The sequence below is a fragment of the Panicum virgatum genome, chromosome 5K (genome assembly GCF_016808335.1).
Source record: "Panicum virgatum strain AP13 chromosome 5K, P.virgatum_v5, whole genome shotgun sequence".
NCBI classification, from domain to species: domain Eukaryota; kingdom Viridiplantae; phylum Streptophyta; class Magnoliopsida; order Poales; family Poaceae; genus Panicum; species Panicum virgatum.
Window position 1 is genome coordinate 31,146,303 of NC_053140.1, and position 10,398 is coordinate 31,156,700.

The window sequence follows — 10,398 nt, forward strand, 5'->3', positions numbered from 1 at the left end:
AGTGAAGTATGATAATTTGTAAGGTTGCTAATACAGCTCAACAATGATCACCCTTACGGTTTCCTCTTTTCATGATCATCCTCCAGATATTTTTTACAGTAATGCTCATAGAACTTTTGTATCTCCCTTGCATCAGTTCCAGCAAGCCTGCGCTTTGTGTCTTGTTCATCCTGCCAAACAAAAAGTGGCAAACATGAACACACCACATGTAGTGCTATTTTCGGTTGCATGGCAGAGAGAGTAGTTGACATAATGAGGCATTTTACTGTTGAGAGAAGGACAGTTCACACTGATTGTTGAATCCAAAACCCCTTATTTCAAAGTATTCTGTTACATAAGTAGAATTACAAACCCTTTACACAAAGTTCTCTAACAAACTGACAGAAATTAATTTGTTTCTGCCTGAACCAGTAAACAGATGTCTTTAAAAAAATAGAATAAACATGTGTTTGGCTGTTTGGTGTCAGCACTTGGGTCCAGAAATCGAGCAGTGTACAAAAAGGTAATACAGCATTCTGTTAATCGTAGCTGGCATGGACTGATGAGGTGATGAGCATCGAGCATAAGGATACCTTTTCAAGCCTATGCAAAAGGTAGGTTTTGAATTGCCGAACTCCGCGTCCACTTGAGTTTGGATCCATAGTGTGAGCCTTCTCGAATGCAGTGAAACGACCTTCGTTCAGTGAGCAAGGACCAACAAGAAAACAACATTCAGGTTCCCGTAACCGGAGATGGTGCGCTAAAAGAATATGGGGCATGAGTGTCTTTTCCGTCGTTCAGTTGAAATAATAACGCGCACATGTGCGGCTGGCTACCCTTAACAACCAATGCGCATCGCAGCAACCGAGTAGTTCAAATTCGAAACTAGCTGCAAGCGATGCGAGCACGTACATAGGTAGGCGACGCGCGGGTTCTCCTCCTCGATCTCGTTGGCGGCGCGGAGGATGGGCACGATCGGCGCGAGAGACGAAGGCACGAGCTCGCTCTCCTCCCCTATATCGAGGCCGTCCTCCCACCCGTCGGGGCGCATGGTGAAGGCGCGCGTGGGCGCCCGCCCCATCGTCCGCTGCCGCCCCGACGCGGACCGCGGCACCGACCCCGAGGGGCCGGCGCCCGCCATCCCCTGCTGCTGCTGCTTCTGGTGGTGGCGGTGGCGCCGCGCGGCGGAGGTGCTTGGAGGAAGTGGCGGCGGCGAGGAAGAAGAAGCGAGGTGGGGAAGGGAGGGGAGCGGGGCAAGGCATCTCCGTCTTAAGAGGAGGAGCAGGAGGCGGGCTCGAGGCAGGCGGCAGTGGTGGTGCTGGTGCTGAGTGTGGAGCGCGCTTTTTCGCTTTGTGGCTTTGGCCGCCGCTTTGGCTTTGGGGAGATGAGATGGCGTTGCTTTTTGGCGGGGAGAGGTGGGGGGATTTTGGAAATGGGATCGCCGGCGACGGAAGCAAGGAATTTGCGACGGCGGCACCGGCACGGGAGTTTCGGATTCCGGTGGGGTGGGGGGCCCGGGAGGTCGGAGGATGGCGTGGCGTCCGCCGCAACGGACCGACCGGAGACGGAGGGGACGGGGTGTTGGAGCGGCGACCAACTGACGGGTGGGGCCCGGGCTGTGGGAATCGCGGCTTTGGGGAGGTTTATGCTTATTCCTCTTCCATTTTCCCAGATTTATTGTTATTATTACTATTATTATTAAATTAAAATTAAAATCTCTCCCTCCGTTCTCTCCCCTCTCCAGAAGCTGGCCACAGTCTATTCTAAACTTCTTATAGCTTGGGAAGGATAAGTAGCTGGCTTAAGTGATCAGATCAAGCATAAATCAACAAAACATTGTCCAAAGCACAAGTAGCTGGATTAGTGGACTAGTACTAGGTTCCAGGCAGTTGGTCTCTTCCTTCTTTTTCCCAAAGGGCGCAGGGATGTTCATTCGGTCGAACACACAAACCGCTTTCCGAAAGGAGGAGAAGATGACAATGTTGCAGACTGCTAAGAACCCAATTCATTGGACGATCGATCCGTTCTCTGTTTCAAAAGAAGTCCCTTGGGGCGGGCCCCGCAAATAAAGCTACTACGATCATGTTAAAAAAATTCAACCACTACTACAGAAATGCTGATTTGTCCCGGTTAGGAAACCTCTGTTGTTACGGTTTCACAACCGGGAACGCCAGGCCGGGACAAAAGGGGGTGCCCTTTTTATCCCGGGTCTGGCAACCGGGACAAAAGGCACCCTTTTGTCACCAACCGGGACAAAAGGTGATGCCAACGCCACGTGCCTGGCGCACCCTTTGGCAGCACCTTTTGTCCCGGTTGGTGTTACCAACCGGGACAAAAGGTCCATTTTTTTATGTTCCTCTTTTCTCAATTGTTTTTCTATTTCGATTATACTTTTACATTTCAATTAAACTTATGTATTGGAATTCATTGTGTAAGATCTCCACTAATATATACATATATATAATTACTTATATAATATTTGTCCTAGATAGTTTCCATATATAAACATATATATACACATATATATTATTGGAGGGCTTCAATATATAATACATACATACTCATAAATAGAAATATAATACATACACACATATATATTTACATAGGTATATTCGTTTTTAATTATATATATACACGTATATTATCAGATTTGCTGCAATTGTCAATATTAGATAGTCCGTAATAGTAGAATTCGCCTTTTGGATCGATGACTTGCTCAACAATAAATCCGGACAATTGTTCTTGAATCGCCATAATCTTTTCCTCCGGTATGAATTCATCGTGCATCTCCTCGACCTATGGAAAAAGAGGATAATTAATTTCGACTAATTAAAATACGAGTTCAAATATTAACAAGTTTTTTACTTACTTCCTCCTCCCAATCTGTCCAGGCCCTTGGAGGACCTACCAGACCATGGATGTTCTCGCATACATAGTATGCGCATAAATTAGTGCCTTGTTTCTGTCTCAGACACTTTAAGAGAGAAGAAATTATCAGGTATTTACATGAATATATAATAAAACTAATGAATCGTGCAACGAATCATCCAAGTGCGTACCGCAAAATCTGTCTTGGTCTTCAATTCCTTGTCAAATTTGACTGGATGATTTTCTTCTTCTTTTCCTTCTTCTTTGGAGGCTCCTTAGCAAATGCAGCTACCTTCTTTGCCGGCGGCTGTTTCTGTTTCTTTGCCGGCGGCGGAGGGGGTGACCATGGAGGCGACATTGACGCTTGAGTGTTCATCGGCGCATGAGATGATGGTGATGGAGAATGTGCCGGTGAACCTTGCTGAGACAGTGCTGCTCTTGGGGGGTTTTGCGGAGATGATGGCCTTGTAGAGGCATGCTGAGATGCCGGTCTTGGTATTCGATCATCCGACTTTATGACAATGTAGCGCTTATCCCATAGGATGTAGCCATGAATGGCTTCTGCTAGTGTCCTCTCCCCATCGCCTCTAGGAATATCAATCTCGAGCGTCTCCCAACCCTGGCACACCTGCTCCACGCCAACTCTTGTATATCCTGCCGGAATTTGCTGCCCGTGGTACACGTCGTCTGGTTGGGTTGGCATGGCGGTACCATACGCAACAGTGAACATTAAGTTCTTAATGGCAGTCTGCAGGTCACAAGGTGTCCGCTGGGTGATCTCATCCACTGGAAATCGCTGCGGGACTGTCTCTTCAACTGCGGCCTGGATCCTCGTTGGCTCGACGGCGACGTCTGTGGAAGCGCAGCTGCTTTTCCGCTGAGACATATGATCGGCTGCGACATTAGGCTCTGGAGGCACCGTTTGCGCTTGCTGTTGCTGGCTCATTGCTATGGCCACTTGGCGTTGAATCTCTTCCTCCAGTCTTTGATCGTGTGACATGAGCCATTCCTCTAGCCTTCGCAAGTGCTCCCTCTCATCATTCTTTTTTCTTTGCTGGCTTCTATATGATTCAATGTAATCCCTGAACCCATACTTCCATGGAGCCACGCCTTTGCCTCTTGTGCGGCCCGGATGCTCTGGATTCCCAAGGGCGTAAGTCAGCTCGTCCCTCTCTCTATACGGCTGGAATGTTCCCTCGGCTGCTGCTTGTATGGCCTCCTGTAGTCTCTGGGCTGCTAGCTGGATCTTTGGCCCATAGATGCAGTCCCCAGTCAATGGGTCCAAGCTTCCCCTGTGACCATAAAACCAGGTCCTTGACCTTTCAGGCCAGTTCATGGTCGCAGGTTGGATGCCTCTGTCAAGCAGATCCTGCTCCATCTTCTTCCATTTGGGTATTGCAAGCTTGTAGCCTCCTTGGCCTAGAGTGTGATGGTACACTTTCTTCGAGGCATTGTCTTTGGCCTTCTGCACCTTCTGAAGCCCAAGCTCTGAAGACTTGTATTCCACAAATGCATCCCAGTGACCCCTGAGCTTTTCGAGCTCGCCGGTAAATATGGGTGTGGTCCCGGTCTTGATATATTTCTTCGTCAAAAATTTCTTGAATGATTGCAGATGTTCGGCCATCTTACTCAGGGTCCAGCGCTTGCATATCTTTTCGGATTCAGCTGGAACCGTGAAGTTTTTCTTAAGCTCCCGCCAGCACCATTCTTTTTCTTTTTCGGGTACCGCATCTCGTTCCTCGCTTGGATTGGAAGCTTTCCAAAGCCTGAAGCTGATCGGGATGTGGTCCCTGACAATACATCCGGACTGTCTTATGAATTTTTTGGCGGCAGCTTCTGGAGCGATCGGTTCGCCATCTGGACCAACTTCCGTTATAATGAACCGCCCTTCCAGTTTTTTTGTCGGGCCTCGCTTCGTCTTTTTCTGCTGCGACGATGATCCAGACGGCTATAAAAAAACATTCATAGTATTCATATAGATTCACATGAAAATATGATTTTCACTACAAATAAATATAGTTGTGATATGTACATTAGCACTTTGTTCACCAGCAGCATCATCCTGAATAGATGGTGGCTCAATTCCATCACCGGACATATTCAAATATATGTCGGTATTGCTGCCATCATTAGCTTGTTTAGGGACATCTCCTGGACCTTTGGCAATCATATTCAACAGGAATTGTTCGTCTTCCGCGTCTGTGTGTCACGGGTCCATCGTAACTAAAATATGAATACAAATAAAAGCCTTAAAAAAATTCTCTAAATAATCCACATATTTAGATCGGTAACGATAGGAAACTATCGAAAACGATCGGAAACGATTCGGTCGGTATCGGTAAGGATCGGAAACAATTCGGTCGGTATCGGTAACGATCGGAAACTATTCGGTCGGTATCGGTAACGATCGAAAACTATCGGAAACGATTCGGTCGGGATCGGTAACGATCGGAAACTATCGGAAATGATTGTGTGTTAGCGCGAGTTTGCGAGCTCGAGAAGTAATATAAATGACATAATTAAATAATAAATACATGATAAATTAAAGGCTTCGAATGATATAATTAAATAATAAATACATGATAAATTAAAGGCTTCGAATGACATAATTAAATAATAAATACATGATAAATTAAATTCTTTGAATGACATAATTAAATAATGAATATATGATAATTAAAGTCTTTGAATGACATAATTAAATAATAAATACATCATAAAAGAAATTCTCTCTAATTCTCTATTTTCTTCTCTATTTCTCTATAAATTCTCTCTAGTTCTCACTATATCTCTATAAATAAAGAAAACACTATATCCATAATTGCATTCTAATAATGCCTCTATAAATCAATTCTACTTAATTTATAATAAATAAAACACTATATACATAATATAATTCTAAAAATATCTATATGCATAATTGAATTCTAGTTAATATAAAACAGAATTACATAAACATAAAATTTTAAAAGAAAAAAGAAAATGCCGGCGGCCACACTCACACAGGGCGGGGGAAGCTAGGGCGGCGGCCCTGGACAACGAGGCGGAGCTGGCGGCGCAGCGGAGAGGGTGACGACGCGGCGGCGTGCAGTGGAGGCCGCCGGGGGCGGCGAAGACGAGGACGCGCGCGGAGTGGAGGCCGGGGCGGTGAAGACGATGTGGCACGGGGGAAGGACGGCGGCGCACCGGTGAGCGGCTTGGCGGGGTCGTCGTCCAAGGCGGCCGGGGCGTGGAGGCGGCGGAGCTCGGGCGGCGCTCTGGGATGGTGGGGGACGTCGACGGTGCTCGGGGACGGCGGCGGAGCAGGAGGCGCGATGAGAGCAGGGGAGACGACGGCGGCGCGGCGCAGATCAAGAACTGTGCCCAAGTGTTGGAGGAAGGCAGAGGAAGAAGAGACATATATAGGGGCCCCCTTTTTGTCCTGGGTGAAGCCACCACCAGGGACAAAAAGGCCCTTTTGTCCCGGGTCGTGGCTCCACCCGGGACAAAAGGTGTTTTTGGGTGGGCCGGGAAAATTCCCAGCCCGCGGCCCACCTTTAGTCCCGGGTGGATCTACCACCGGGACAAAAGGGGCCTGTTTTTCCTCATTCCCGCCAAATCTTATGTTTGTTTTTGTTTCTTTTTACTTCTCTTTTAAAATAGGCTTTCATTTGTTAATTCAGTTAATAAAATTATGATTACAAAAATTATGGAACAAAATTTCTTATTTCTATATAAACTTGATACACGTAACAAAAATAATTAATTTTCATTCAAGTGATTGGGTCAACGAAATATCTAACTTTTTTGAAATCATATTTGTTATTTTGACCATGCAAAAATATATTAGGTGAACAAATTTTTTCAAACTGTTGCTTTTCGACAGAAAGTGGATTCTATCACGATATTAACGATATTAACGTTTAAAAAGTGAATTTTACATAAAATTAAGCAATTTCATGATATTAATGAGTAGTGTGTGAGTTTGAGAGATAGTGTGTGTGTTAGTGAGATTGTGTGTGTTAGTGAGAGAGTATAGTGTGTTAATGTGAATGTAATTTCATGAAATAAATAAAATTAGTTGAGTAATCTATTATTGAATGAAAAATATAATTGAGTCTGATAATTAAGTGAAAAATATAAAAATGATATATATAACACATAAAGTATACTTATACAGTACATATATAATAAAAGTATTCGAATTGCGATTACTTTTTTATACAATAATATAAAATGATTCAAGTACATGAAGGATTAGCGGTAACAGACTTTCTCTTAACAAATGTCCCTTGATTATGATCACAGCGCAATTATGGAGCATCATCATTGGCTAGCAGAATGCATGGATCAGCATTTACTTCGAAAGGTGGAATGACAACAAAATTATTATATTCTTCTGACAAGTCTATCTTGTCCTCCACTCCAACGATATTTCTCTTTCCTGATAGAACTATGTGCCGCTTAGGCTCATCCTTTTGCTTGTTTATCCCCTTCCTTGGTTTGCTGGATATGTCCTTAATGTAGAAAACCTAAGCGACAATCTGGGCTAGGACAAATGGCTCGTCTCTATACCCAAGATTGGTGAGATCAACTATTGTCATCCCATACTCATCTTTTGTTACCCCTCCTCCAGATAGCTTAACCCATTGGCAACGAAATAGATGCACCTTAAAATTGGGACCGTAATCCAGCTCTCATATCTCTTCAATGTAGCCGTAATATGTGTCCTTTTTTCCATTATTGTCCGTGGCATCCATACGAACACCGCTGTTTTGGTTGGTACTCTTTTTATCTTGGGCTATCGTATAAAATGTGTTTCCATTTATCTCATACCCTTGGTATGTTAAGATATTCCAAGATGGTCCCCTAGCCAATAAGAACAATTGTTCACTTATATCCATGTTATGCATTAGATGCTTCCGCAACCAGCTGCAGAAAGTGTTCATGTGCTCACGTGTAATCCATGTCTCAGACTTTTTCGGGAATTTGGAGAGCAGAATTTTCTTGTGTTCCTCGATATATGGGTCAACCAACGATGATTGTTGAAGAACCGTATAATGCGCTTTCTTGAATGAGAAATCATCTGTGCAGACATAAGATTTCTTTCCTAATGTACCCTTTCCAGTTAGTCTCCCCTCATATCGTTATTCGGGGACTCCGATCGATTTAAGGTCATCAATAAAGTCAACACAAAAGTCAATGACCTCATCAGTTCCATAGGCACTGGCGATGCTTCCTTCTGGACGAGCTCGATTACGAACACATTTCTTGAGTACCCCCATGAACCTTTCAAATGGGAACATGTTGTGTAGAAATATTGGTCCGAGGATATCAATCTCTTTCACAAGGTGCACTAGAAGATGTGTCATGATGTTGAAGAAAGATGGTGGAAATATCAGCTCAAAGCCAACAAGACATTGCACCACATCGTTTTGCAGCTTTATCAAATTCTCCGGGTCAATTATCTTCTGAGAAACTGCTTTGAGGAAGGCACATAGCTTCACGATGGTTAATCGGACGTTATCAGGCAGAATCCCCCGCAGCACAACCGGAAGAAGTTCGGTCATAAGCACATGGCAGTCATGGGACTTGGGATTTGTAAATTTCTTCTCTGCCAAATTTAAGATTCCTTTTATATTGGGTGAGTATCCAGATGGAACCTTTATACTGCTCAAGCAGTCAAGTATGGTTTCTTTCTCTTCCTTGCTAAGAGTATAGCTTGCAGGACTTAAGTATTGTCGTCCATTATCTCGCTGTTGTGGACGTAAGGCATCTCTGTCGTGGGGTTTCTAGGGGTACCCACAGCCGGGTGGCGGAGCGCACCCGCCTATTCCCCTGTGAGGGAGTACTCGGGGAAGTACTAGGTGATGGGGCTGAATCTATGCTGAGACAAGGACTCAAGAACACACGATTTAGAGTGGTTCGGGCCGCCGGAGCGTAATACCCTACGTCCACTGGGAGATGTTTTGTTCTTGGTGGTGTGTATGAACCTATCCTCTGCTGGCCTTGGCACTCACCCAGCCTGAGGTCTTCTAGCGGCGCCCCCTCCTTTTATAGATCAAGGGGGAGCGGATACATTGGACGTTGGGCCCCGACAAGTGGGCCCAACGTGCTGTGCAGCATACTGCGCAGAGTACTTAAAAGACAACAGTGGTTACGAATCTTTTCCTCCGATATGCGTACTGCTGCTCTTCTGACCCAGGGGGGTCTTCCCTTGTCCCGTCAGCTAGGTGCCCGTTAGAGTAGCGTAGCTTGCGGCGTGGCCTGCTGAGGCTATTATGTAGGCGTCATAATGGGCGAAACCGAGCCGTCGTATCCATCTGCTATGGCAGACTGGCAGGCGTGGCGTGGGCGGCGCCAGCGGCTCCACTACCTTGGTAATACGCGATCAATAGTGTCCCCTGGTCAATGAAACGCCTCGCCTTCTGCTACAACAATGCGGACGTCCACCTACCACAATGAATGCAGCGGTGGGTGAGGCTTAGTAAGCGGCCTTGTGCCTGTAGACACGTGTCGGCTCCGGACCGCCCCGAGGCAGGGCGTCGACTTCTTCCCTCAGAGAGGGGTCCGGTCACTATACAGGTGGTCCAGGACCCCATGAGGGGTCCGGGACTCCGCGGGGGTCCGGACTCCTCAGGAGGTCCGGAGCCCCAGCTACTTGCGTTTGAGTGCCTGCCTCTCCCGGGACACGTGGCGTCTCCGGACCTTCCCCAGTCGTGGAACAGTTCCGGATTGTTGTCGGGGGAACAGGACTTCGGACCGCAGGGGTCCAGCTGTTTGGATGTAGTCAAGGATAACTACAAAGGCCCTTGCCTAGACATAGCAAGAGGGGGTACCCCAGTCCTGGGGTACCGACAATCTCGTTCTTCCATATGTTGCAATTCTTGACGTGGTTCTACTGTATCTTTTGTCTTTCCATACACTCCCAAGAATGCTATCAGGTTGACGCAAAAATTCTTCGTGAGGTGCATCACATCAATTGCATGACGAACATCTAACACTTCCCAATATGGTAGCTCCCAAAATATAGATTTCTTCTTCCACATGTGCGCCATTCTGTTTTCGTTCGGAACAGGTTGGCTACCAGATCCCTTTCCAAAAATAACTTCCAGATCTTTTACCATATTGAAGACGTCTTTACCACTACAGTGCATCGGTTTTGTTCGGTGGTCCGCTTGACCTTTGAAATGCTTGCCCTTCTTTCGTACCGCATGCCTTATGGGAAGAAACCAACGATGGCCCATGTATACAACCTTTTTACAGTGAGTCAACCATATATTATCGGTATCATCTAAACAGTGTGTGCATGCTTTGTATCCCTTGTTCGAATGTCCTGACAAGTTACTAAGAGCAGGCCAGTCATTGATCGTTACGAACAGCAATGCTCGTAGGTTGAAGTTTTCCTGTTTGTATTCATCCCAGATCCGTACACCTTCATCGCCCTAGAGCAATAAGAGTTCTTCGACCAATGGTCTTAGGTACACATCAATGTCATTTTCAGGCTGCTTTGGACCCGGGATAAGCACTGACATCATGATGAACTTTCGTTTCATGCAGAGCCATGGTGGA

At 45.9% G+C, this 10,398-nt stretch overlaps 1 protein-coding gene across 1 annotated transcript in view; it reads right to left on the reverse strand.

Annotated features, from left to right (window-relative positions):
• Nucleotides 1-1,218, reverse strand: part of LOC120707102 (putative callose synthase 6) — a 35,018-nt gene extending 33,800 nt beyond the window's left edge. Inside the window, exons 1-3 of the mRNA XM_039991876.1 lie at nucleotides 892-1,218; nucleotides 573-673; nucleotides 58-170 (exon numbers count right to left, since the gene is read on the reverse strand). Of these exons, the coding sequence (XP_039847810.1) occupies nucleotides 58-170; nucleotides 573-673; nucleotides 892-1,120 (443 nt within the window). The 5' untranslated portion in view covers nucleotides 1,121-1,218. The remainder of the gene's footprint in view (nucleotides 1-57; nucleotides 171-572; nucleotides 674-891) is intronic.
• Between the last annotated feature and the right edge of the window lie 9,180 nt (nucleotides 1,219-10,398).